At 64.9% G+C, this 26,641-nt stretch overlaps 2 protein-coding genes and 1 long non-coding RNA gene across 3 annotated transcripts; 1 reads left to right on the top strand and 2 right to left on the bottom strand.

Moving 5' to 3' along the window:
* Window positions 1–30: 30 nt before the first annotated feature.
* CRELD2 (cysteine rich with EGF like domains 2) lies at window positions 31–8,278 on the top strand. The gene is made up of 10 exons (XM_061204939.1): window positions 31–290; window positions 610–692; window positions 1,233–1,343; window positions 1,651–1,742; window positions 2,380–2,556; window positions 3,901–3,996; window positions 4,959–5,042; window positions 6,072–6,167; window positions 6,598–6,744; window positions 8,010–8,278. Exons 1-10 carry the CDS (start codon window positions 168–170, stop codon window positions 8,057–8,059), a joined length of 1,059 nt encoding a protein of 352 aa, XP_061060922.1. The 5' UTR covers window positions 31–167; the 3' UTR covers window positions 8,060–8,278.
* A 5,665-nt stretch (window positions 8,279–13,943) lies between these two features.
* Window positions 13,944–20,930, bottom strand: LOC133101341 (nascent polypeptide-associated complex subunit alpha, muscle-specific form-like). Its single transcript, XM_061206043.1, has 15 exons — window positions 20,873–20,930; window positions 20,484–20,632; window positions 19,947–20,039; window positions 19,708–19,878; window positions 19,159–19,275; window positions 18,763–18,814; window positions 18,497–18,680; window positions 18,165–18,338; window positions 17,779–17,888; window positions 16,693–16,826; window positions 16,319–16,400; window positions 15,927–16,237; window positions 15,614–15,808; window positions 15,089–15,448; window positions 13,944–14,858 (listed from the first exon to the last, which is right to left on the bottom strand). The coding sequence occupies exons 1-15, from the start codon at window positions 20,928–20,930 to the stop codon at window positions 13,944–13,946; spliced, it is 3,105 nt and encodes a 1,034-aa protein (XP_061062026.1).
* Window positions 20,931–23,619: 2,689 nt separating this feature from the next.
* On the bottom strand, window positions 23,620–26,251 carry LOC133101260 (uncharacterized). The gene is made up of 3 exons (XR_009702606.1): window positions 25,884–26,251; window positions 24,050–24,660; window positions 23,620–23,874 (listed from the first exon to the last, which is right to left on the bottom strand). It is a non-coding gene; the product is annotated as an uncharacterized LOC133101260 (long non-coding RNA).
* Between the last annotated feature and the right edge of the window lie 390 nt (window positions 26,252–26,641).

The raw sequence follows: 26,641 nt of genomic DNA, 5'->3' as shown, positions 1-26,641 counted from the left end.
CTGGCGCGGGGCGGGGCCCCGGCCGGCGCCGTCAAGTAGCCCCGGGAACAGCCGGCGCTTCGGAGCCGGTGGGCGGCCGGAGGCCGGAGCGCTCGGCCGGTTCCCGCTGGACCTCGGCCAGTGCCCGCGCGGCCGCGTTCCCGCAGCGCTGTCCACGTCGGCCCGCCATGCGCCCGCCGGCCCCGGCCGTGCTGGGGCTGCTGCTTCTGATGCTGCTGTCGCCCGGGGAGGCCACCAAGAAGCCGACGCCCTGCAAGCGATGCCGGGAGCTGGTGGACAAGTTCAACCAGGTGGGCCAGTCACCCCGCGGGGACACGAAGCCAGGGGTCTGGCCGGGGTCGCCTCGCCATGGACCAGGGTCACCCCACCATGGACTAGGGTTGTCCCGCCGTCTACTGGGGTTACCCCCTCCGTGAACTGTGGTCACCACACCAGGGACCCAGGGTTGCCCCACCATGGACTGGGTCATCCCACCATGGATCTGGGGTCATTCCACCATGGACTGGGTCACCCCACCATGAACTGTGGTCACCCCACCATAGACCGCTCACCTCACCGTGAACGGGGTGAGGCAGCAGTGCTGAGCCCTGTGCGGCCGTCTCCCCGCAGGGAATGGTGGACACAGCAAAGAAGAACTTTGGTGGTGGAAACACGGCTTGGGAGGAAAAGACGCTGTCCAAGTATGAATTCAGGTGGGCGCCCTGCTCTTACTGGCCCAGCGCCTGCCTTTGGTGCCTGACGTGTTCCTGGGAGCGTTGACTGACAGACAGAGCGTCCCTTGGGGCTTGTCACCTGTCCTTGCCTGGGGCTGGCGCACTGGCTCCTGGCTGGCCTGTTGGCTTGCACACTTGTCCCACTCGCCCTCCACTCGGCAGACACGGTGGTTTCTTAAAAACATAGGTGGGGCTAAATCCCTCCTGCCCCCCACCCCGAGCTCCGGCCTCCTCCGGCCCTATTGCAGGGCTTCCCCTGGCACACCCCACACCCGATGTCCCACCGTGAGGACGGACAGGCCTCCCTGCCCAGCCCCACCTTCCATGTTTAGTTCTTTGCCTGGCACTGACTACCCCCGGCCCCACTTAGGTGTTTGCTGAGGGTCTTTTTTCACTGAAGTGCCACTGTAGTTGTGGCCTGGCAGCAGGTGGGGCCTCGGGACATCCCTGGGGAATGGACGCTGACCACTGAGGTGCCCTTTGCCCCGGCCTCGCCGAGCTGACGGCCTTGTGTTTCAGTGAGGTCCGCCTGCTGGAGATCATGGAGGGCCTGTGTGGGACCAGCGACTTCGAGTGCAACCAGCTGGTGGAGGAGCACGAGGGGCTCCTGGAGACCTGGTGGCTGCGGCTGTGAGTGCCCGAGTCCCCAGGGACCAGCGCCAGCGACTCCTGGCTTTTGAAATGATGTCAGGTTTAAAAAGCTACAAAAATAGTAGGGGTTTCCACACACCTGTTTTCTTCCTTACCCGTGTTCCCATCCTTTATTACCAAAGTGCGACAATCCAGACGAGGGTATCAGCTGGAAGAGTCTTTTGGCACCCAGACCCTCGTCTCCCAGATCCCATGATACTCAGAAGCACGTTACACGTTCAGCTGTGTTTTTGTTTTGAGGAAATCTGCCGCGTGAGATTTATTGAACACTTTTTAAAATCCTCAGGAAGAAGAAGTATCCTGCCTTATTTGAATGGTTTTGTGTGAAAACACTGAAAGCGTGTTGTGCTCCAGGAACTTACGGGCCAGACTGCCTGGGTGAGTTTTCTGCGGGGACTCGCGAGCGTCCTGTGTGGATAACCCTGTCGTGATTCCCAGCTGGGCACGAGCTCAGGTGGGAACGTGGGCCCTGTGCAGCCTCCTCCCAGCTGTCAGGATCTTCGCCTCTGGGTATCTGGTCCCAAGTATGCTCCTAATTCAGGGCTCCACAGACCCCCTGGTCGCCCACCTGGGTGCTGCCCTCTGGGTGCGGGGAGGTGGCCCATAAGCAGCGAAGCCCGTGTGAGAGGCTGGGGCGAGGGGCGTCCAGCCTCCAGGGGTGAAGAGACTGAGTGAAGCCATGGCTGCCGCCCAGGCGTCACCGAAATGTTCACGTGGATCAACTGGGCAAAGGGCACGATCCTGGCGCTCAGGCCCCACCCTGGCCGAGGCTGCCCCTGCCTGTCCTGCTGGCCCCGCTGGTGTGGCACCACAGCGGGGGTCCTCACTGTCCCGTCCTCGGCCCCGTGTCCCGGGTGACGCAAGCCGACGCCTCCTCCAGACACCTCGCCAGTGTGGGGCTCCTGTGTCCCCAGACAGAAGGGGTGAAGCAGGGCTGGGGTTTCAGCGAGACGCAGAGAGCTGGTTTTATGAGTTTGTCGCGGGGTGCGCTCTGAGCGGCTCGGCGTCCCCGCAGCGTGCCAGGGTGGGTCCGAGCGGCCCTGCAGCGGGAACGGCCACTGCAGCGGAGACGGTAGCAGACAGGGCGACGGGTCGTGCCAGTGCCACCCGGGGTACCGGGGACCGCTGTGCGCCGACTGCATGGACGGCTACTTCAACTCGCTGAGGAACGAGACGCACAGCACCTGCTCAGGTACCCGGAGCTGCTGGTGTGGACGGGAGGGGGACCCGGTGACCGCTGACCCAGGCTTCTGGGAGCTGAGGGGGAAGGCGCGGGCCCTTGTACGATGTAAGAAGGGACATGACAGGACCAGCAGCCGGGATGGTCTCGCTTCCTGTCCCCAAACAAGCCCCAGGAGGGAAGTGTGAGTTGCTTACCCCGACGTCCTTCTGGAGAAGGGCTCGGAGGCTGGACAGTGTGGCACCTCCAGCTCCATGACGTCCACGCTGGTCCCGGGGCCCCGGACCTGCACCTGGAGTGTCTGGCCCGAGCTTGCTCTCCCCGCGGCTGTCCCAGCAGGAGGCTCGGGTGTCCTTGGGCGCAACTCGGGGATCAGAGGCTGGTGTCCCCGCTGTCACTCAGGCTTAGGGTCTCGGAGTGAGCAGAGGCAGGGCCGAGTCTGGCCACGTCAGGGCACCAGCAGGGTGGGGAGGTGGCCCAGGTGAGAACCGGGACAGCGGAGGCCACGCAGTGTGACCTCCTGGCCCCAGGTCCCCGTGTAGAGGACACGCCGTCTTGGTCACCCTGGTGTCGGGTAAGGTGGGCTCTCCCACCTGGGTTCTGGGCCCCCCCGTGAGTTCTGAGATGGGCCCGTGGGGTTGCACGGATGGAGCCTTCTCAGCTGTGATGGGCACGCTTCTCCCTTCTGGTTGGGGAGGCCCATGCCCTGCTCGTGAGGCTGCATCAGCCCGGGATGGCGTCCTCTGACGGGGCGTAGATGTGTAAATCCAGGGAGGAAGCCACGAGTGGCACCCTGTCTGGATGTGTTTTCTCGTTGGTGGTCACTGATGTACAGGAAGACCTTTTGGGCGTCAGCAGTCGTGTTGAATTCTCCCGTCAGGGCTGGCGGTGAGGCTGCGCCCCTTGGGCATCCCCGTGGAGAATGTGCTGGGTGTCTGGGAGGCCAGCTCCTCCGATTCCTACCCCAGGCCTTTCCCGCGCCCAGAACGTCCACGCGTGTTGGCGGGCGGCATGCGCACACGCAGCTGGGTGTGGGCTCCAGCATTCGGGAGGCTGCCCCTGGCAGGTGACGAGCAGTTCCTCTGGAGTCCTCGCTCGCTGAGCATTTTATCCCGCCGGGCGTGGGAATCCCCGTGTGCTCTGTTCTCTCCTTCCGTCCGGGGACGTTGTGAGTCACATGAGTAGGTTTCTCTGCTGTCGAGCGTATCTTGCTCCTCTGGGATTTTTTGCTGGTTTGCGGTTTTTGTTTTCACCCTATGAACGGCAGCTCCTAATTTCCGAAACGCCCTTTGCGTCGAGCTCACTCCTGAGACGGGATCCCCATGTACTGACGGCCGTGCCACCTCTGCCTTCCAGCCTGTGACGAGTCCTGCAAGACGTGCACGGGCCCTACCAACAGAGACTGCGGCCAGTGCGAAGTGGGCTGGGCGCGGGAGGACGACGCCTGCGTGGGTGAGGCTGGCGGGCTGCCCTCCCCCACCCCTTCCCCCCACTCTCTCGTGGCGTCTGCGCAGCCCCCGGCTACCCGCAGGACACCCCACTCCTTCTGTCCGCCCACTTCTGACTCGTGGGGAAGCAGCCTCTGACGTTCCAGGCCATGTTTTAACGGGTCACAGCATGGAGGCTGGGTTTGCCCGCGTGCGATCTTGCCTGTGGGCCGGTTGCTGCACGTGAACCCTCTGTGGCCTGGACTCTGGGCTGGGAAGGTGGCCCCTGCCCCCCGTCCTTGCCATCAGGTGGCCCCGGTGGTCCTGTTGGCTCAGGACCCGGGAGGGAAGCCTGGGACTTGGGCCCAATCGTGTGTCCTCGGGCCCTGGTTTCATAAAAGAGACAGACGTGGGGTGGGGGGCTGTGGCCGGCAGGTGGACACTGCAGGGCATGGGCGGCCTCTGACTGTGGTGGACTCCGCATGGCCCCTCGGTCTGGAGGCCCTAGCCGTGGTGCGTGGCTCTCCCCGTCCGCCGTGCCCGGCCAGCTGGGGCCCCGCCTGCTCCTGGGGTGTCTTCTCCTCGAGCCGCAGCCCGTGAATGCTGCCCTACAGCCCGGCCGCCAGCATCTCGGCCCTGCCCGAGTCCGCGCAGGCCCAGGTGCTGGCGGGTGCGGCGGGGCGGGGGACAGGCGGCCGCCGGGCTGCCGTCCTCCCGCCAGGGCCTCGGTTTTGGTCTCATCCTCGCAGCTGCTCAGCCGCAGGCAAGTCGGGGGCCTCACGTCCCAAATTGAGCGGGGAGGGTGGTGCCCCCCCAGCCCCACCTAGGAGCTTCACCGCGGCCCCGTGGGAGCGCTCACGGGTCAGCCGCTGGTCCCACCTGCACACGGAGGCCCCCGAGGATGACTGACTGTGTGTCTCCCCACGGCGGTCCCTCTGGCCAGCGGTCAGGGCGCGGCTGCCGCCACAGCTGTGCCGTCCTCTGCAGATGTGGACGAATGCGCGTTGGAGCCGCCCCCCTGCAAGGACCAGCAGTACTGCGAGAACGTCAACGGCTCCTTCGTGTGCCAGGGTGAGCGCGCCTCCCGGCCCGCCGGCTCCAACCCCTCCTTCCCCTCCAGAGGCTTGCGGCTTGTCAGCGTGACCCCTGTGTGCTCTGCCACCTTAAAACGTTTACGGTGGCAACACAAGTGATAGATGTTTCCTGAAGATGAATCAGGAATTCAGATAAGTTGAAAAAAGGTGGCAACCATCCACTCCCTGGGGAGGGGCCCCTGGCAGGCCGGTCGAGGCAGCGCTGATCTGAGCGGCGCCTTGTTACCTGTTTGTTTTTCATTCAACAGTATCGTGACCACCTTTGCATGTCACATTTTTGTACATCGTGTTAATTATTTTGGAGCATGTTATTTCACAGTTTTCTTCAACAATCTGTATCATTGAATATTTGTCATACACCGTTCCCCACAGTTACAAACTTTGAAGATCCCTGTAGGTAAAGCTGTTTACATTCTTCATTATTTTCTTTGGATGAGTTTCCGAGTTGCTCAGTTCAAGGGAATGTGGATTTTAGGGCCACCCACCCCCCCCCGAAAGGTTGAAAGGTGGTGCCGATTCCTCGCCTTCCCCCCCCGCCCCCCCCCTCACCGTGTCCGTGGCCATGCCGTCCTTTCTCCATGTTTGTGGACACACAGCTTCAATGAGACGCCCCCAAAGCATCACACGTTCTCTGCTGTCGTTGGCACCAAGCTCCTAGCTGGTGAGTCAGCAGTGTCACAGCTGGAGGCGGGTTTTGTTTGAGAAAAGATGCTGCCCCCCATCCTTCAGGTGACAGAGGTCATGGAGGGGCCCCGTCAGTACTGCTTCCGCAGCCCGGCCTGCACCGAGGTCCCTTGGCGACACAGTGCCAATGGTCAATCGGTCAATCGCAGCAAGTCCGCACTTTGCCTCGAGCGCACGCTGTCTGCTCCCCACCACCCCCAGGATGGGGACACTGGGCTCTCCCGGCCGCAGGGCCTCCGCCATCTCGTGTGTGGTTTCAGGTCGCGCTTTGCCCACAGGACGGGGGTCTCGTGTCGTCATCTCCCTCCCCTCTCGTTTCCAGAATGTGATTCTACCTGCGTGGGATGCACAGGGAAGGGTCCTGGACAGTGTAAAGAGTGCATCCCCGGCTACTCGAAAGAGAGCGGCCAGTGCGCAGGTCAGCGGGTGCATCTGCATTCAACTTGGGGGCGGGAACCTTCCCAGAGACCACGCGCGCTGGTGGGGACGGGACCCTGGGCTGCAGACTGCGATTCTCATGCGCCCAGGGGCGTGGGGGGCCGAACGAGGGCCTGCGGGCTCCGGCTGGACGTCCGCCTCGACAGTCAAGCCCGGCTGGAACCCGGCTGGAGAACCACCGGGCTCCGCCCTCACGTTTGCCTGGACCATCTCTTCTTCCCGCCCCCGACGGCCTGGCTCTGGGGCTCCTGTTAAATGCTCCCCTCTGTCTCCTTTCTCTAATGGGCTGGTTCCATCTCTGCGCTTTCTGCGTGGGGGTGAATCATGACGCATGAATCCCTCGATCCTTCGATCCCCATGTGCATGTTTGCCGAACGAGGTCACCTGGTCAGTGGAATGTTTTTATTTAGACATTGACGAGTGCTCGCTGGCAGAAAAGCCCTGTCTGAGGAGGAACGAAAACTGCTACAACACGCCCGGAAGCTTCGTCTGCGTGTGCCCCGAGGGCTTCGAGGAGGCCGAGGACATCTGTGTGCAGACGGGGCCGGCGGGGGCCGGTGAGTGACCGCTCACCCCACGGCCGCCCTCTGCCCTCTACCCTCTACCCTCGGCCACAGGGCCTGGGTGCGCTGCTACCTGTTCCCAAGTTAAGAAATTTACACAAAAATTGGCCCTGGGATGATGGGAGCCGGGGTTCCTGGAAGACAAGAGCGTAAAGTCCTCTGTGGGGACAAAGCCCCGGGGGGCTCCCTCTTGTATGGAGGGAGGGAGACGCAAAGGAAGGTCAGCACACAGGCCGCCAGCCGAGCAGCCCCCAGGTCCGGCCGAGACAGACGTGCAGGGAGGCGGCGGGAGGGGCAGATGGCTCCACGGGGGCTCCTGGGAGCCGTGACAAAGCGCCACAGACCCGACGGCTTCAACCCCAGAGGCCCCTTGTCTCCCAGTCCTGGGGGCTGGATGTCTGAGATCAAGGTGTCGGCAGGGCTGCCTCCCCCTGAAGCCTGTCGGGGAGCACCCTTCCTGCCTCTTCTGGCTCTGGTGGCTGTCACTCTTGGCGTTCCTGGGCTGGCAGCTGCGTCCCTCCAGCCTCTGCCTCTGTTTGTCACATGGCCTTCTCCCTGGAGCCTGTGTCCGAAGTTCCCTCTACTTATAGGGACACCAGCCATTGGGTCAAGGCCCACCCCAGTGAGCTCCTCTTAACCTGCTCCCCTGCAGGGACCCTATTTCCAAGTAAGGTCACGTTCACAGGCACCGGGGATTAGGATGCCAACCTATCTTTTGGGGGGGACACGGTTCTTCCCACAGTCATCTCGTACAAGTTCTAGAACAACACGGAGAACGTGAAAGAAGCCACGTTAAAAAAGACAATGGCTGAGAGTTTTCCCGAAGGAGTAAGACTTGGCTCAGGCTCCAGAAGCTCCCTGGGTCCCAGCAGGATAAAGAGAGGCTAATCCACGTGTAGATGCCCTGTAGGAACCGAGGGTCCTGACGGTCAGCGAGGGCCGTGGAGGGGCCGCAGCCACGCACCCTCTGTCCCCACACGTCACGCAGGCTCTCGTCTCGTCCCGGCTGGTTCTGGGGGCACCTCACCGGCTCCCATCACCCGTCTCTCCCACAGCCATGTGGCGGCTCTGGGGTGCTGTCGGGACACCCTGGCCATGGGGTGCTTGGGGCTGCTGCATCCAGAGGGAGCCTGGCGCCGCCCCACGGCCATGGGCAGCCTGTCCACGCGTTACCGCGGCCCCAGCGCCGGCCTCATGGCCGTGTCCTCAGGACCTTTCGTGCTAGGATTTTACGGACCGATCTATTTGTTTTCTGACAGAAGCCACAGAAGCAAGCCCAACACAGCCGCCGTCCCATGAAGATTTATGATGTGCAGCCACGTCAGAAGTCACACCCGCCCTTTAAATTATTCAGACTGTTGTCCTGGACGTGGCCCTTCATGTCACACCATCGCTCCAGGGGAAGCTGCTTTCATTGAAACGGCTGATGCTTATTTGACCCTTAAAAAAGCTGCATTTCTTGGTTGTTCTTAAACAGATTTGTATATTTTGATACCGTTCTTTATAATAAAATTGGCCACTGAATGTAGTTGGGCAGAGAACAGGTGTGGGTTTGTCTCGTTGGAAGCGTTTGGACCCTTAGAACGGAATTTGCCCCGTCCTGCTGGAGATCCCGGGCCTGCGGGGGTTTTCAAGGCAGCACAGCCGGGCTGTCCCCGAGGGGGCTCCCGCCCCCCCCCCACCCCCGGCTTGCAAGCACCATCAGAACCTTAATTGGGTGAGTTTCAGGGCCCCACCTGTGGGCGCCTAGAGTGAGTGTCGCCAGGGACCCTGGGGACTAAGCTGGAGAAAACGTCAGTTGTGAACCCCAGGGCCAGGTCATCACGTGGGAAGAAGGCGGCATGGAGCCCCCGCACCACCCCGCAGCCCAGCCCAGCCCGTTCCCACCGGTCCATGTGGCGGTCAGACCACGGCTTCCGCTCCAGCCCCCCAGGACTGCCCCCCGGTGAGTGCCCGGTGTCCACCACCCCACCCACTCCCCTCGCTCATGCTCCCCCAGCCCCTCTGGCCTCCTGTTCCCCCCACCGACCCCCCAGGCCTCACGCCATCCCTGTAAACGTCTCCCGCTGTCCTGGTGCCCGTGACCATCCACCTGTCCCCTTGCTGCACCTGTGCTCTCCGAGCCCGAGCTGGGCCCTCTCACCTGGGCACTGGGACAGGGCACCTGCAGGTGGGACTCTGCCCTGGGGGTCCCTGCGGGGAAGGGGCGACCACAGCACCCACGGGCCGCAGGCGCTGGTCACGCCCCAGCGCACCTCGGGCTCTCCCCAACCTCTCGTCTCTGCCGCGGGGGAGGTGGAGCGTCCAGTCCCAGGCCTGCGGGGGGGCCCCGAATCCCTAGAGGGGACGTGGAGTCCAGTGGGCTCAGCAAGGCCAATGAGCAGCACAGGTTGGGGGCTGCTCTCATCTGGTCCAGGCCTGGGGGGCGTCCACACTGGGGGATGGCCGTCGTCAAGCTGGCACACAGTCCTCTCGGAGACGGACACGGCGGTGCAGGCCGAGGGGCAGGGCCCATGGGAGGGCGCGGCCACCAGCAGGGGGTGATGGGGGTGACGGCTGTGTGTGGAGGGCAGCACGGGGCCAGGCGGAGGTGAGGGGATGGGGGTCCCTGGGGAGGGGGAGGAGGGGGAGGGGGAGGAGGGGGAGGGGGGAGGGGGGGAGGGGGAGGGGGAGGGGGGGAGGGGAGGAGGGGGAGGGGGGGAGGGGGAGGGGGAGGGGGAGGAGGGGGAGGGGGAGGGGGAGGAGGGGGAGGGGGAGGGGGAGGAGGGAGCCTGCAGTTTGGGGGCTTCCAGGAAGCCGTGTGGGCTGGGGCCCTGCGGATGGATGTTGGGTGGGTGTGGCCGGGTGCCGGTGGAGGTGCTGACCCGTGGGTGGACGAGGAGAGGGAGGCCCCTGGCCTGGGGTGCCTCGGGGAGGCACGGCTAGAAGGCTCCCAGGAGAGGGAGAGAGGGGAAGCCTTCCCTGTCAGCTGCGGGGCTGCGGGGCAGGGGCAGCTCCAGGCCAGGGCGGGTGGTCCCTGCCCAGCTCAGGTCCTGCACGCGGGGCCCAGGCTCAGGTGCCAAAGCCATCCAGCGGTGGGGCCTCATGACTGCACTGGGGAACTGACCCCCTTTCCAGCTGGAACCAGATGGCCCGCATCCTCACTGCAGGCCCTGGGACCGAGCTCACGGTCCCTGGGTGGCACTGTCTCCCCACACACGGTGGGGTCACCTGGGTGGCTGCCCTCCCCCCACCGGAGCTCTGTGGGTGCCATTGCCCCCTCTCCCCTACAGGTGGCATCAGTAGGTGTCTTGAGGGGACCAGACAGTCACTTGGCAGTGGGGAGGGGGTGGGTCCCACTGCTTTGGACGCTTGAAAGCTGGACCCCGGCCTCAGCCCCGCAGCTGGCTCCCCTGTGACCACTACGCTGGCCCATGGGGCCCGAGGGGTCCCCTACCCGGCCCCTACGCTGCTTTCCTGCTGGTATACCACCTTCCTGGGCACTATTGGCCCTGGGTGGCCTGGAGAGGGATGAGGCCACTGGGCACCTCTGTGCTGACGGCAGCTGCGGCCACAGCCCAGGGGGGTCCCTTGGCCCTCACGTCGTTCTGCTCTGGGACCCCCGCTCAGGCCCCCCAACCCTGCCCCTTCGCTGCACCTGCCCCACTAAGGCAGCGCAAGTCAGGCTGACCTGGTTCCTTGACAGCGCCGTGCATGGTCCCCCCCAGGGCCTCTGCGCTGCTGTCCCTCCTGCTGGGAACACGTGGCCCCCCAGGGCCTCTGCGCTGCAGTCCCTCCTGCTGGGAGCGCGTGGGAGGGCCCTGCTCCTCCCTCCATGGGGGTCTCTGCTCAGCGGCCACCCTCAGAGGTCGGCCCTAGCCCCTTGCCCACGTTGCACCCCTCTGTGAGCCCCCACCCCTCCCCAGGGCCGTGTCTCTGCACCCAGCAGGGGATCCTGGCCCCCTCTGAGCCTGAGGTCTGGAGTCAATGGTGGAACACCCCCAGTCTCAGCTTTCTCATCTGTAGACGGGAGGATATTCCCAGCCCAGGGAGCTGGGCCAGACAAAGTGGAGGTGGGTGGTGCAGATCGGGCAGGGAGGGGGACTCGCCCCCAGCAGGACCGCACCAGGCCGGGCTAGGGGCTCAGGATGCAGGCAGGGTCCCTGGGACTACCGTGGCTGGGGGTCCACGTGCAAGGGTGTGGGGATGTGGGCGCTAGGGGCTTGAACGATGCTGTCCTTTCAGAGGCTCTGGCTCCGCCTGCGGCAGGGAGGGGTGACTTGGCGGTGACCCCTGCCCGAGCCCTGCGGCCTCCCCTCTGGCCAAGCAGTTGGACAGGACTGGCCCCCTCGGTGGATCAGCCACTGGGCCCAGGGCCAGAGGGGCAGGTGCGGCCAGCAGGTGGCGCTGTGGGACCACCCCGGGCCCCTCGGCCTGGACCGGCCGGGGGTGGGGTGCTAGCCCTGGGCCAGGAGGTCCCGGGAGTAGAAGGAAGCGGGGCTGGGGCGGGGCTGGGGCGGGGCTGGGACAGGGCCGGAACATCACACTGGGGCCTCAGGGGCACCCCCCCCCACCCCCCCCCCACCGCCCCCCCCCCCCCGCCCCGGAGCCCGGACCCCTGGCTGCTGGAGTGATCCGGTTCCAGCAAGGGCCGCGCCTCTGCTCCCTCATCCCACCTCGGGTGCTGCCCGGGATGGGAAGGGACGGGGCTGCCAGGGCCGTGAGTCACAGCACCCTCCACGGTCCCACACCGCAGGGACCCCTCCGCACACCTCCTCAGGGTCACGGCACGCAGTGCCGTCCTCCAAGCCGGACGGCCTGCCCTCCTGCCAATCAGGGTCAAGGACCCTGCCCCGGTGGCACTTCTGCTCGCCCACTGGGCCCTGCACAAGGTTGCTGGCAGCCCAGCGGGGGCACTCGGCCACATCCCTTGGGGGAGCCAGGACCTCGGCTCTGCGGGCCCCGGAGGCCCAGACTCCCGGGGCTGCTCCCACTCACCCTCGGCACCTGGGCCCAGGTGTGCACCATACGCAGGTCCTGGGGTGGCTTCCCTCCCCACAGAGGATGGCCGGCCACCTGGCCTTCAGCAGGCTGCTGTGCACCCCGTGGGTTAGAAGCTTCTGGAAGTGTGGTGCCTGAGTGCCCGTGGTCCCAGCCCAGCCCTGTCCTGGCTTTGCTGTAAAGTGGGTCCCTTGGTCTGACGTGGGATCCTGTGTCACAGGATCAAACGCTTTGGAAGCCAGCGGTTCTCAATGGGTGGCGCCGGGGACACAGGCAATGTTTGGGGACACTTGTCTCAAGGGCGTAAGGGGGTTTCTGGCTCAAGTGGGTAGAGACCAGGGATGCTGCTCAACACCCTCCAGAGCCCAGGACACCCAGCCCCAAGTGTCGGCCTCAGGGGAGACGATGGCCGCAGCCCGTGGCCAGGTGCCCCCTCTCCCCGGGGGAAGCCATGGCCTGCAGACTGCCTGCTGCTCTGGCCCCCAGGGTCGCATGGAAGGCCTCCCCTTCACCCACCCACACCTCTGCCCCGGGATGGGATTAAATGCAGCGGCAGGGACACTGCGCTGCAGCCCTCCTGCTCTGTGCCCCGTCCAGCTGGGGGCTGTTGGGGGCCCCGGGTATTGGAGCAGAGCCCGAGCCCCGATGTACTGCTCCAGAACCCGAAGCCTCCAGACCTGTGCGTCCTCCTTCATGGTGGCACGCACCTTGCTTTGGGGGGGCCCCAGGCCTCTGCACCTGCGCAGGGCCCACCTCTCCCTAGAGCACACGTGTCCTACAAAGGCCCCAGTGTGTTCGCCACTTCCTGGTCACCTGGCCTGATTAGCACAGGTCTGTTGATAGGGAGGATGGGCAGCCGGTCCAGGTGACTGTGGGCTGGAGAGTCCCCGTAGCCTGGGGGGCCATGAGGACGCTTTGGGCCTCCTGGTACCAGCATCACCCGTGTCTAGCAGTCCTCAAATGCTCGGCATCTCCCCTCCCTGTGCTCAGTTACGGGGTCCAGGGAAGGGCTGGGTTAGGTGTCACGCTGTGGCAGACTCCGCCTACTGGGGACCAGCCTGCCCTTCGGTGGGGGTTCTGGGTCTGAGGCCTGCCTCGGGCCTGGAAACGGGGCAAGGGGTCACGACCTTTCACGGGGGCCTCCCGGTCACGCATCCGTGGCCTCTCCTCCTCGGCCGCCCGTCCAGGCCCCGGGAACACAGTGTTCTGTCAACCACACCCTCAGGCGCCTCGGGCCCTTGGCCCAGCTCCAGCCCTGCTGCTCCCGGGAGCTGCACGCACCTGCCCCTGACGACCAGGCGCCACCACCCCCGTCACCCTCCATCCTGTGACAGCCTCTCCCACTGGCAGCAGGGCCCGCGGGAGCCCGGGCAGGCTGCCTCTCCCTGCTCCGGACGGCTGCGTCCGCCGGGCCTCACACCCCTCCCGCGCCCGAGGGCGAGGTCCCAGCAGCTGGGCACAGGCCTTACCTTCCCCCCGCCCCATCGCCAGGCCCCAAACCCTGGCGCCAGCCTAGAGCCTGCTCCCCTTCTCACGCCTGTGCCCCTGTGTGAGGCTCACAGTGGAAGTGGGGGGCTGCCCCTCCCCAACTCCACTACACCAGCTCCCTGAGGCGCCCCGGCCCAGGGCCAGCCTCTGTGGGTGACCCTTCCTGGCCTGCTCACTGCCCACCTGCCGGGGGCCCGGAATAGGGCTGGCTCCTGGGGCCTCGTCAGCCACGGCTCCGGCTCACAGATGTTCACCCCAGCTGCCTTCCCAGATCCCGCTGGCTCTGCCCTCCAGCCCCCCAGGTACTGCTGGGCCCTCCTGCCTCTGCCCTTCATCCCCGCCCGGCGGTGCCAGGGTCTTGCAGACAGGCAGGCCTAGGGGTGGGGAGGGGCTCCAGCCCACCACTTGGGATAGGACGGCTGTGAAGCGGGATGCCCGGGGTCAGGGCCTGGTGGCGCTGTCACTCTCGGTAGATCCACAGCCAGCCCGATGGGCCCTGGGATGGGGGCACATCAGGGACTATGCGGAGGGGGCACTGGAATCCTGGGCAGGGGTAGAGGGCGGGCAGCACAGAAGGCCTCGGTCCTGGGGACAGCCATGGGGGCAGATGGCTCCGTTCCGGGGCTGGGTGGGACCAGCCTTGGGCCTCTTTGGGGACAGGCTGCTGTTCAGGCCACACGCCCCCTCCCAGTTCAGGGTCCTCAAAGCCCTCATTGTGGCTGGGATCATCCCAGACGCCAGGCTGGCTGGCTCCACACCACTGGCCTGACGGGGCGTGTGCAGTGCGGGGCGCCCACCTTCTTAGAGAGGGGCGGCCCGTGGGCTTCAGTGTCCCGGCTCCGGACCTGGGCGCGAGGGGGCAGGGGACCCTCTCGGCAGCTCAGCCCTTCGGGAGACCCCGCGCCTAAGAGGGCGCGAACAGGGGCACCCCTCCCCCAGACCCCTCCCCGCGCCCCTCCAGGCCCGACCCGTCGATGCCTTGTCCCCCTAACCCCCCGGAGAAGGGGAGGGCTGGCCGCCGCCCCTGTATCCGCCCTCGCAGAGAAGGAGCAGCGGCGGGGCGGGGAAGGGCTCGGCCCGCGGGCGGGAAGCGAGGCGCGGCCGTGCCGGGAAGGGGGCGGCGCCGGAAGCGTCGGCCAGGCTTCGGCCGCGGGAGGGGCCGCGGGGCGGGGGGGAGGGGTGGCGGGGCCGGAGAGGTCGGGGGAGGGGCGCGGTCGTCCCGCGCGTCGCGTCCGGGATGGGGCGGCCGGAAAGGCGGGGATCCGCCCGCGGCCCGCCCGCGCGTCCGGGCGCTGGGAGCCCCCTTCCCCCTTCCCGGAGCTGTAGTGATGCGGGCGTGATGACGCCGACGGTAAAGCCCGAGGTTTCGGGGACATAGGCACGGCGCGTGCGCGGTGGGCCGCGACCTTCTTGGAAAGCGCTTGGCGCCAGGTGGCCGCGGGCGGGATGCTCGTGCCCCTCTTGACGTCATCGCGGGTGGGGGGTTCCCGAAAGAAACAGGCCGGGCGGAAGCAGGCGGGTGAATGAGATGTGAGGTCGAGGGTGAGCGGCCCGGCAGATCCGTCCCCGCGTCCGCCGGTGGGGGCGGCGGCGCGGGGTCTCAGCCCCGGAAGGACCCGGCGGGGCCCAGGGGCTCGGGCCTGATGAGCGCCGCGGACCCGCACTGGCTCTCCGGGCGTAGAGATCACGTCCCAGACACTGAGGGTCTATTCCCCTGCCGTCCCCCGTGTCCTCCAGGACCTCAGGTCAGGCCCTGCCTTGGGGAGGGAGGGGGCCGCGCCAGGGCTGGTCTCAGCAGGGCCTGCGCCCGCACAGCTTTCCCTCCCCGGGGAGCTACGGCCGGCCCCTGGGCCCCTGGACCACAACCTACCCTCCCGATGGGCGCCTCGGGGGACCTCCGACTGGGCTCCGGGAGAGGAGGGGAGCAGCCCCCGCCCCGTGAGGCTGGAGAGTGGGGATCCAAGTGAAGGCCCGCGGGCAGCCCCACTCCATGCTGCACCCTCTCTGGGGTCAGGTCTGACCTTTTTACCAGGAGTTGAGTATCCCTTTGTGGTTTCAGAAAACAGTCAAAGAGAATGAAGCTCAGTCGGGCAGACCCGGGGGTGACCAGCGGCCACCCATCCCTTGGTGTGGTCTGCTGCCCCGCCCCCATGTACTGCTCCCTGCTGGAGGCGGGGTCGACCTGCGAGGTCAGCGGGGACCCTGTGTCAAAGCCACTTCCGGTCGTGGACTAGAAATGAGATGACAGAGCACAGGGCTGAGGCTGAGGGCTCCAGCCCCCTGCGACCCCTCCTCCACCCTCTCCCGTGTTGCCACCTGACGCCAGGTGCGGGGGCCCATCTAAGCACCCCTGCTCCATCTGGGGTCCCTCCTAGCCCTGCCCCTCCCATCTCACACTCCCCAGCATCAGCACGTCTCTCCTTGGGGTGAAGGGTGGCTGGCCAATGGCCCCGTGGGAGAGCAGGGCGGGGGGCACCAGCCTGGGCACCCCCCCCAGCCTGCTGCCCCAGGTGAACCGCAGGCCCCGGCTCAGCTGCTGACTGGATAACAGTGGCCCTTGTCCAGCCGCCGGGGTACCAGCCCCGGGTGTCTCGGGCAGAGAATGGCACCCGCCCCCCACCCCACCCGGAGGCATATTGTCCATTCACCCTCCACCCTCACTATTAATAGCGCCTCTCGTCAGCGGAGCCACTATAAATAGCCCCCACCAGCCCCTCACACAAGCCAGTCCAGGCGCCTGCCGCCTGGGTGCACACAATCACCCACACACGCCTGCACACGGGCCCCCTCAGCCGCATGCCCGGGCGCTGACTCCTGGCCGGCTGCACGGCCAGGACATGGAGGCCGCTCACGCCGCCTGGCTGAGGCTGCCCTGCACCCCTCAGGGGTCCTCCCCAAGCCAGGGCCAGCCAGGGGGTGTTGTTTCTGTCCCCATGTCGGTGACCCCCTGAGGCCACCCGGCCAAGGGGCCTGCAGCTGGTGTTCTGGCCCTTCTCCTGCAGGGCCTGGCCTGGCCTTCCTTCTCGGGGAGGCAAGCACACCCGGTCTGCTCCCGAGAGCCATACGCAGGGGCTTGGGCATGTCAGAGGCCCTCTCTGACCCTCGAGCTTTCTCATTTGGGGAGCAGGCACCATGGTGGTGTCCACCTGGCTGAGCACCCAGGGGCTGCTCTCCCAGCCAGCCTGGAGGGAGAGCCACCTGCAGGCCAGTCCGGGCCCCTGCTGCTCCCTCTCGGGAGACCCAGCTCCCGTGGGGACTTAGCCCTGCCTTTCTGCTCCCAGGGCTGCTGGGTCAGGCCCTGAGGGTCACAGGGCCCTGCCAAACCCCAAGGGGGCCTAGGCTCAGCACAGCCCCTGCCCACCCTGACGCCAGGCTGCTCTGGCCTCCCACCTGTCCCAGGGGGCAGGCACCACTGAATTCTTGTCCCCTGCTTGTTCTGGGGGCCTCATCGAAGCCGGTCAAGCCACGACCCACATTCGCACGGTGGCAGGGTGGCCCCTGTCCCAGGACCGTCTCCCCTACAGGGTCCTGTGGCTGGTTGTGCCCGTGGCTGGCATGGGGGGCTTGGAGACCGCTGTTCTTGTGCCACGAGGAGAAAGGAAACAACCCTGTTTACGGAAAAGGCACGTCCGCTGCTGCTGGCCAGCAGCCTCCTTGCGGGACAGAGGCCCTTTGTTGGAAAAACAGGAAGCAAGGATTTCCAGGACCCGTCGGGCCACCCGCCGGCCACCCGCCCGGCTTCCGCCAATTCTCAGCAGCTTCTGCCCGTCACCAGCTGCCTGTCTGTTCATCTACTTGTCTATATGTCCCTCTGAGCTGGAGGCCCAGGCTTCCAGCTTTGGGGCAAATCTGCTGTCATCTCAGCCCGTAGTCGGGAAGGTCACCTGTCTCCTGCACGGTGCACCCTGGTCACACAGGGACGGACACCCGAGAAACACCCCTGGGTGCCCGGCTTCCAGCAGAGCTGGGAGCACAGCAGGCCCAGCCAGGCCCTCTGAGTGCTGCCACCCTGGAGCCAGAGACCCATGCGGAAACCCTCAGAGACGTCAGCCCCACGCTGCAAGCCGCCACGAGCCAGGAAAGACATGTGGGAGTGGGGCCTCTGTTAGGTCACAGCCACCAGGGGCGCCCCTGAGGGCATCCTTGGACCTCAGACCCAAGGGGCGCAGAGAAGGACAGTGCCAGCAGGACGTGGGGAAGGAGGGTCGGGGAGGAGGGGGCTGAGGGGGAGGATGAGTCAGCCTAAGGTCTCCTCTTGTCTCCACGCACTGCCCCTCCCTGCCCAGGGGCCCTGTGGGTCTTGGGGTCAAAGGTCACCATGTTGCCGCTACCCAGGCCAACGTCCAGGCCATGCTTCACACACCGCTCACTAGCTGGACCCCCCATAGCACGGGCGAGTGTGCACTCACACGAGCACACCCACGCACATGCGGGCACATGCATCTGCACACGTTCTCACATACACACGCACAGGCGTAGACACACCGGCACCAATCAGCAGCATAGTCACCGCGTCCCCATGAGCAGGACACCGCAGCTGCACCCACCCCCTCCCCCCACCTCTGATGCACATCTGCTGGAGGGGCGGGGGAGGTGCAGCTGGCTCACCCCGCAGCCCACCCCTCGGGCACTGGCCCGAGCTGGCCTGTGTGAGTCCCAGCCCGGCGCAGCTGTGAAGTGCCACAGGGTGCCTGGCGCAGGGCGAGAGCCGGGCCAGCACTGTCCCAGGGTGAACGTTCCCCACCCCCGACCCAGCATGGCACCAGCCCTCCCTGGCCCAGGGCTCGTCTGCCTGCTTCGTGCCCTGTCTGTGACCGCAGTCCTGTGGGGTGGGTGTCCAGGGGAGTCAGGGAGAAGGGACGTTGAGTCCGTGGGAGGCTGGGTGGGCCCTGGAATCCTGGACTTCATGCAGGTGCCTGATAGCCCTCGTGCCATCCCCTGCCCACCTGTCCTTCCCGCTGTCCACATGCCCACCTGTGTCCCTGAGGGTGGGCAAGAGGCGATGCTGTCCAGAGGGGGCGGGTCCTGGACCAGGGGGCAGCCCCAAACCAGGATCTGTCCGGGCCTGGCGGTCAGCCCCTGCCCCGCCCTCGTCCTGATGCCGCCGCGGCCTCAGGCTGCTGGTGGGACGGTGTTTGGACCCCCACCCAAGCCGTTCTGGCGTTTTCCATCGTTCTTCCTTTTGTTCAACCATTGAAAGAAGGGTGCTGAGCCAGTTCATGCCAGGCCCTGGACCGGCGGGGTGGGGACTGAGGCCTGGAGAGTGACCCAGGCTCACGGGCAGCTGGACACCAGCGACATCCCTGGTCCCGATGCCTGGGTCTGCCCCCTCGGGAACAGCCCCTGCAGGGGCTCGGAGGGGCTGACCGAAAGCTCGCAGGGGTAAGCAGACAGGTAAGAGCTGCCCCAACACCACTGTCCATGTGGCCCTCGGCTCAGCTCTGGCCCTGGCACGGTCAGGGCTGAGGGACAGTTTGGGCACAGAAGACAGCTGGGCATCCAGGGGCCGAGGGTCCCTCCTGGAGACTCCTGCCCCTCACTCACCATCCCTCTGCTGCCCACCTTGGTCTCCGGGGGGCGCTGGGTGCCAGGAGACCTGGCAGAGGTGGAGGGCACACGAATATGGGACACTGGGTGGGGGGAGGCGACAAAATATACCCCAGCAACGTGGCCTGTGAGTTAGAGGCCAGGATGGCGAGAGCAGAGCATCGGGAGGAGCTGGCGGGAGGAGGGTCCGATGGGGGCGGATCTGGGAGGACTTGGCTTCTCCCCTGTGGGGTGGGAGCGCAGAGGGGCCGTGATCTGACCGAGGTTCAGGGGGTCCTTCTGCTGCGTAGTGCGGGGCTGGGCGGGGGCGCTGCTGCGAAAACCCCGCCTGGAATGAGGGCTCCACGGTTTGGGTCAGAGGGCCAGGTTCAAGGTGGAGGCTTCAGTTTGGACCTGTTGCCTGTGGCCTGGGTCCAGCGTCATGGTCCCTGCACCCAGACCTCTGCAAGCTGCCGTGGCCATGTCCTCCATGGGCGTGCTGAGGGCCCCCGGAGGTGACGCCTTAGCCAGCTGATGCCACGTGGGGAAAAGCGGGCACCAGGGGACTGGCTTCAGGTGACTGCTTCAGGGATGCCTCGGCTGGAACCGCAAGCCAGGGAATTTATGCGTCCGTGTGTCTGTCTGTCCGTCCACTTATATGTCCGTGCGTCCATTATATCCACGTGTCCATATGTCCATGTGCCCATCTCTCCATCCGTCCAGCCATCTGCAGTTCTGCAGACCCATAAGTGCTCCAGAAAGTTTCGTTTAATGGTGAATAAATGAATAAACCCACCTGTCTGTCCAGCCACTGCCCCAACCCGTCCGCGACCTGACCGTGGTTCTGAACTGGGCGCTCGGGAAAGAGCTACTTATTGAATGACTGAGTGAGTGAGAGTGATGGGTTGGCCGTCCAGCCCCCGAAGCTGCTCGCTGCTGACCCCTGTCCGAGCCCCAGGTCACACTCCCAAGCAGCAGAGGAGACGTGGCCCCAGTGCCGCTCCTGTAGCTTCTGAGGACGCAGCGGGCCTTGTGCTGGGCGGCCATCAGGCTTGAGTCCTGCCTGGGGCAGCTGGACCCAGGCTGGGCTCCGAGGGGTGTGGGGCAGCCCCCTGGAGGCTCCTCCGCCCTGGGCTGAGGGATGGGTGATGGGAGGGCCCATCATCACCCACCAGAGCCCCCAGACCTGGAGTTGGCCTCACCGGAGTCTGGCCAGCTGTCACAGTGGGAAGGGAGGCGGGGAGGGGGCTGCCCCTGCGTGGGGCCCAGGCATCCGCGGGCACCAGGCTCAGGCCCTGGCGGCCCAGGGAGACGTGGTTGCAGGGGAGCCCTGTGAGCAACCTTGGCAGTTTTGAATGCTTTCCCTGAAAATCACTTTCCCTAAAAATCACCCTCAGGTACCTGCCCCGAAGCCCCACACCCAGAGCAGAGCCCCTGGAGCGGCAGCCACTTGGGGGCTGGTGAGTGGGTAGGGGCAGTGTGGCTGGAGGGGCACATAGCCCATGGCCACCCTGACCTTCCAGGGCCTCCCTGCCTGCAGCCCTCAGCCCCTGCCCCCTTCCTGCCCCAGGTCTTCGGGGAAGCGCCCACAGGCGTGTCAGGGACGGAAGGTTTTCTCCATTAACGAGGATCCCTCCTTTGGGACACTCCGGCCGGTGACTCCTCCCTGACCCAAGCCTCCGTCCCTGAGGGGTCTGGCCTTGGTGGTCACACTGGGGCAGGGGTGAAAGCAGCCCCACCTCCTGCCGGTCAGGGCCTGCCACCTCCAGCAAGGTGGCCTCCCCGCTCACCTGCTGCTCTTGGGCAGCTTGGCTGTGTCCCTCGCTGAGCGCCCTGGAGAGACTGGGCCTCCTTGGGCACCAGGGTCTCTGACCTGCAGAGCCCAGAGCTGCGGGGACAGGAGCATAGACACCGGGGGGGGACGACACCGGGAGTGGCCACTCCTGCCCCCGCTCCTGGACCCTGGCACAGCACCGCACAGGTCCCATTGTGGGTGGCAGGCTGTGCTCCAGAACCTAGGGCCGTGCTGGACTCTCCTACCGTGGGGACAGTGTGACTTTCTGAGGGTTCCCCGTCCCAGGACCTTATTATACCAACGCAGGAGGCTTGACGCAGCCCTGGAACAGGCCTGGGGCGTACACACGGCCTGTCCTGCGTGACAGCTGTGCCTGGTCCTCCTTCTGCATGGGGACGGGAAAGAACGCGTTCACCAAATCAGGGGCGATGCACCTCCAGCAGAGGCTACTGACTGCGCTGGCCTTCCCGCCGCACTGCTCAGCAGCTCCTTGGCAGTCTGCAGCCGTCCAGTCTCTGCCGGGAGTTAGGGTTAGGGCCAGCGTGGTGACCGGATGGGGCTGGGGTGGTGACCACCTGCACCTCAGGGCTGCAGGGTGGCACTGGGCTCTGCCACATCACCTCCCCGGAATGTGGCACTGTTTACCGTCTCAGCTGGGGTGAAGTTTCCACCTGGCTGTCCCCGCCACGAGAGCTCTTCCCTCACAGGCTGAGAATCTAGTTCAGGGGTCGCCCCAGCTGGACGGATGTCCACCCGGTTATACTTTCAGGGGCTGGAGGAACGGCCACTGTGGTCCATGGGTCTCCTGCCCTAACTAGGACCCCACGCGCCCCTGCTCTAATGGGCCGCGACGCTCTTCAGGTTTCCAGGCACCACCGTCAATGCACACCCTGTGGCCTCCCCGCAAGATACCCCGCTGGAATCCCGCGGGGCTGCACCGTCCTCCCCCCAGCACCGGCCACTTCTTCGGAGCTGCCAGGGGCTTCAGCCGGAGGTGGAGCCGGGGTGGCGAGAGGCCCCTGGGGGGACCGGGGGCAGAGCGGGGGCAGGGCAGTGACTCAGGTCACCGCAGGCACCCTGGCTGTCCTGCTGGGGTGGAGGCGGGGAGGCCAGCGAGGAGGGGCACTGGGGTCATCCAGGCGACACGGGATGGTGACAAGGACCAGGGGTGGGTGGTGAGCGCCAGGCAGATTCTGGATCCCAGCCTCCCGGTCTCCTGTGCCATCCCCTCCCATCCAGCGTGGACCCGGCGGCTGGCTCCTAAGGCTCTGGCAGTCGCTCCGTGGAGGGGCCCACGTGTGTGGAGCTGAGGGAGGCCCCGCCAGCGAGGACCTGGTCCGGCCACACCGATGCCTACATGGTCGAGCCGCCCCATGAGACCGCAGCCTTGCTCAGCACGAGGAAACGGCCACGCCTGGATTCCAGACCCACAGGAGCCATAAGACAATAAACCTGTGTTGTTGTAGGCCCTTAGGGTTTGGGGTAACTCGAGACACAACAAAAGATGATGTTGAAGGTGGAGCCAACTGCGGGGGTGAGAGGAGACACCAGGGCGTCCAGGCGAGGGGGCAGTGCCCACCCCACGCAGCAGGAGGGAGGTCCAGAGAGGCTGTCAGATGAGGCGGAAGCCACACAGGTCTCTGTCGGACACTGTGGGGGGGGGACCGATGGTGGGGGAGGGAGGGGCCTGTGAGGGGCTCGCAGGGCGGGCGGGAGGGGTGCAGCGGACAAGAGGGGTCAGGGTTTGGGAGGGAGGGAGATGGAGCAGAAGGGGAGGGCAGCAGGGAGGGTGTTTCTCCAGCCACATCCAGCTGCCCCGAGTGGGGGGGAGTGGCCATGAGAGGGGCCGAGGGGGAAAGGGGGAGGTCAGGGGGGGCCAGGGGTCTGAGCTGGGCGAGGAGAACAGTGAGGACAGGGAGAGGGTGTCGGGCAGTGACAACCTGGGGCGACTGCAGATCAAGACCCCCCTGAGATGCCACATCACGCCCACCAGGATGGCTGTCACCAAAGAAACGGAAAATACCAAGTGTTGGCAGCATGTAGTAAAATGGTACCCTCGTGCACACTGCTGACGGGAACGTAGAATGGTGCAGCCACGTGGAAAACATGACGGACGTTTCTCAGGATGGGCTTGCGTCCCACACGATCCAGGATTCCGTTCTCGGGTGTGAGACTAAGAGATTTGAAAGCAGGGTGTCTGACAAACCCTTGCACGCCCGTGCTCATGGCAGCATCCTTCACAGCAGACAAAGACAGGAGCAGCCCAGGTGTCCATCAATGGATGGAGGGATAAAAACACGTGGTCTCTACGCACAGTGGAATATTACTCAGCCTTTAAGAGGAAAGGAATTCTTGGTTTTTTTTTCAGTAATATTCCCTAGCTTATTTATTTATTCATTTATTTTTTGGCTGCGTTGGGTCTGTTGCTGCATGTGGGCTTTCACTAGTTGCGGCGAGCAGGGGCTACTTTGTTGCGGTGCGCGGGCTTCTCATTGTGGTGGCTTCTCTTGTTGCGGAACACGGGCTCTAGGTGCACAGGCTTCAGTAGCTGTGGCTCGTGGCCTCAGTAGTTGTGGCTCACGGGCTCTAGAGCGCAGGCTCAGTAGCTGTGGTGCACAGGCTTAGCTGCTCTGCAGCATGTGGGATCTTCCCGGACCAGGGTTCGAACCTGTGTCCCCTGCATTGGCAGGTGGATTCTTAACCACTGCGCCACCAGGGAAGCCCCAAGGTGGGTGTGCTTAATGCCCCTGAGCTGTATACTCAGTGGTTAAACGGCAAATTTTATGTTACGTATATTTTACCACAACGAAAAATAAAAACAACTGAGTTAGTTTGGTGCAGCGTTTCACCACTCAGGTAGGAACAAAATACACCCCCACGAGCTACGAAATACTGTGTGACTTCAGCGTCTGCAGTGAGGTCACCGCCCTTATATCTGCTTTAAAACTTGCCCTGCACAATATTATAATAAAGGGTAACGTTCATGATAGTGATTTCTTTTTAGTGATTAAATTTAATCTTTCTTTATTTAGAACATTAAATAAACGAATAAAAAAAAGACCATGACAAGTCTGTGCTCTTTTCTGCATGTATGTTACATTTAACAATTAAAATATGTATTTTTTTTTAAAAAAAGACATTTCCTGGGCATATCTCCCCACCACCTCGAGGCCCCCAGCCCCAGGCTTGGGAACTCAAAGGTGCCCTGGGATCACCAGGGCGGCCAGTGAGTCTTTGGTTGGCGTTCTGCATTTCTAACAGGCTCCCGAACCCCAGCGAGGGTCCAGAGCGGCACCATCCGTGGGGCCCCTCCTCGCCGGTGAGAATTGAGCCACCTGCAATATGGGAGGCACAAGCGGTTTAGGCTTCAGTAGGAGAAAAGATATAAACTGTCTCATTAATGCCTGTTTATACTAACTGCATGTTGAAATGATAATATTTCGGAGATACAGGGTCAAATAAGATCAACATTAAACTTAACTTCACCTGTTTCTTGCTACTCTCACTTACCCATGTGAATTCACTTTTTATTGGGTGGAGCTGGAGCTGGTCTTGAGGGCTCCTCTCCTCTGAATCAAGACCAGATCTTCTTTTCCTTTTTTTAAAATTTTTTTGCCTCACTCCACAGCATGCGGAATTTCCCCACCCAGGGATCGAACCCACGCCCCCTGCAGTGGAAGTGCAGACTCTTAACCACTGGACCACCAGGGAAGTTCTTCTTTTCCTTTTTTTTTTTTTGAATTTATTTATTTTATTTATTTATTTTTGGCTGCATTGGGTCTTCGTTGCTGCGCATGGGCTTTTCTCTAGTTGGGGCGAGCGGGGGCTACTCTTTGTTGTGGTGCGCGGGCTTCTCATTGCGGTAGCTTCTCTTTTTGTGGAGCACAGGCTCTAGGCACGCGGGCTCAGTAGTTGTGGCTCGTGGGCTCAGTAGTTGTGGCTCACGGGCTCTAGAGCGCAGGCTCTGTAGTTGTGGCGCATGGGCTTAGTTGCTCCGCGGCATGTGGGATCTTCCCAGACCAGGGCTCGAACCCGTGTCCCCTGCATTAGCAGGCGGATTCTTAACCACTGCGCCACCAGGGGAGTCCTTCTTTTCCTTTTTTGAACTTCTCCGAGAGGGCCTGCAGAATAGCAGAGTTTAGAGAGCAGGAGACTGGACCCTAAGTGCAAGCCCACCCTCCCCAGAACGCAGCCAGGCCTCCCCTCCCCGAGGGTCCTGGCGAGCCCCATTTAACCACGCTCCCCGCAGCCAGACACCCCCCAGTCCAGTCTGACCCAGGCTGACCTTCGCCTGCTCTTTGGCACCATCACCGGTTCCTCAGTTCATCCCCACCTTGGTCTCCCCAAGCCCTGCCAGCCCCCTGCCCATGCTCCCCCCACATTCCAACCTCCCCTTACCCAACCTGGCCAGGTCTGGCCACCTCGAGCCCTTCCCAGAAGCTGGGACCAAGAATCTGGGAGGAAGCCCTGGGCATCTGCTCAGAATCCCCCTCACAGGCCTCACAGCCCTGCAGGACCGACAGCAGACGTGGCCTGTCCTGCCGAGCTGCAGGACCACCACCAGGGTATAGGGACACGGGGCCTGGGTGAGGTCTTCCTAACTGATGAGGAAACTTCCGAGCCCACTGGGGCTAGGCCCCGGCTCTGTGGCCCAGATGGGGCTGCCTCTGTGAGCAGGAGGCCTGCGAGGACGGCCGAGCCGTGCAGCCTGATGCAGGAGGATGCTGTGAGCCCATGCGGAGCGCGGTCAGGCCTGCCGTCTGCAGACACACTCACGTAGACACACACGCGCAGGAGCGCCAGCTTCCAGGGCCCAGCAGCCTTCCAGGGAACCCATTTGTCGTGCAAATGCCCTCTCCTGGGGCCTCCCCAAGGGAGCCAGAGAGCTGTTGCCTGTCTAGGGTGGGACCTGAGATCAAGACAGGACCCCTGCTGGGCCCTGTTGGGTCCTGCAGCCCCTCCCCTGCAGTGGGTGGGAGTTGGGGCGTGGCAGAGGGGCCTCAGCTGCAGACCCAGACTGGCCTGAGATCTGACCCCCTCTACCCAATGCCGGCTCCACCCTTGCGCAGCCACGCTCCCTCCTGGCTTCCTGGAACATGGCTGGAGGCCTGGGGGGACCAGTCCTCTTCACTTTTCTCAGCTGCCTCTGGGGCTGTGAAGCAAGAGCGAGGGCGCTCAGCTCTGTGCCTACCCCCGCCCCCCTGCAGGGCCAGGATGCAGCCCACCTGCCCTCCCAGCCGAGCCTGCAGGGCCGTCTCCCCACAGGGCATGTAAGCCCCGCCCCCCCAACTCCCGCCCACCAGTCCGGGGTGCAGACCCCAGCGCCCAGGCGAGCCCGCCAGACCTGGGCTGGGCCCTGTGCCGGGGTCGGCTGGCCTCTGAGTCCAGTTGCCACACGGAGCCAGGATGGCCAGGCCCTGGGACACGGGCTGAGGGACACAGGCCACGGCCACCCCCTGAGAGAGGAGCCGGGGGGCCTGGTGGGGCGGCCACAGTGGAGCCGCGGGGAGCCCGGCGGGCGGGACGCTCCAGCCTCCGCGCGTGCCCAGCCCTGCTGCGCCCTCCCCGCAGGCCCGGCGCCGCGGCCGCCCGGCCCAGGACACGGTGTGCGGCCGGAACAGGGCGGTGTCTGCTCAGGGCGCCGGCTGCCGCATCGGCACACAAGCGCCCATTGTGTTCCCGGGCGCCCCCGCCGCGACCCCCACTTCCCGCTGCTCCGGCCCCACCCCGCAACCCAACTCCCCCCGCCCCCCAGGGCCCCCTCGCGTCCCTCTGGCCTTTCCCCCCACCCCCGGCCCCCCTCGACCCCGCCCCAGCCCCCCTTGCTCCGCCCCGTGCATCCCGCCCCGCCTCCAGCCCTGTCCCCTGCTGGCCCCGGGCCCCAGCCGCCCCCCAACGCCCGCACTGCCCACCGACCTTTATACCCCTCGACACGCGCCCGCCAACTGCCCTTCCACCGCACCGCCCTGCAGGTCTCCCCGGAGTCCTCCAGGCCTGGGACTCCCGGGCCTCACAGATCAGGATTCCTGGCCCTGCTCCCCCTCCTCCCCTCCCCCCACCCGGACCGGACGTTCCCCGGGGCAGGAGACCCTCCCCACCAAC

The sequence above is a fragment of the Eubalaena glacialis genome, chromosome 11, assembly GCF_028564815.1.
Source record: "Eubalaena glacialis isolate mEubGla1 chromosome 11, mEubGla1.1.hap2.+ XY, whole genome shotgun sequence".
NCBI classification, from domain to species: Eukaryota; Metazoa; Chordata; class Mammalia; order Artiodactyla; family Balaenidae; genus Eubalaena; species Eubalaena glacialis.
The sequence above is the reverse complement of the archived record's forward strand: the minus strand, read 5'-3'. Positions and strand labels throughout refer to the sequence as shown.

Coding starts and splice junctions, on each gene's coding strand:
- LOC133101341 (XM_061206043.1), bottom strand. CDS start 20,930: ATGCAGAAGGAGGACCAGGCACAGCTGTCACGCAGGACAGGCCGTGTG. Junction 18,681..18,762: donor AGGTGGGCAGCAGAGGGATG/GTGAGTGAGGGG, acceptor ACTGTCCCTCAG/CCCTGACCGTGCCAGGGCCA. Junction 17,889..18,164: donor GTGGACAGCGGGAAGGACAG/GTGGGCAGGGGA, acceptor GGCACTTCACAG/CTGCGCCGGGCTGGGACTCA.
- CRELD2 (XM_061204939.1), top strand. CDS start 168: ATGCGCCCGCCGGCCCCGGCCGTGCTGGGGCTGCTGCTTCTGATGCTG. Junction 1,743..2,379: donor TTACGGGCCAGACTGCCTGG/GTGAGTTTTCTG, acceptor GCGTCCCCGCAG/CGTGCCAGGGTGGGTCCGAG. Junction 3,997..4,958: donor GGAGGACGACGCCTGCGTGG/GTGAGGCTGGCG, acceptor CGTCCTCTGCAG/ATGTGGACGAATGCGCGTTG.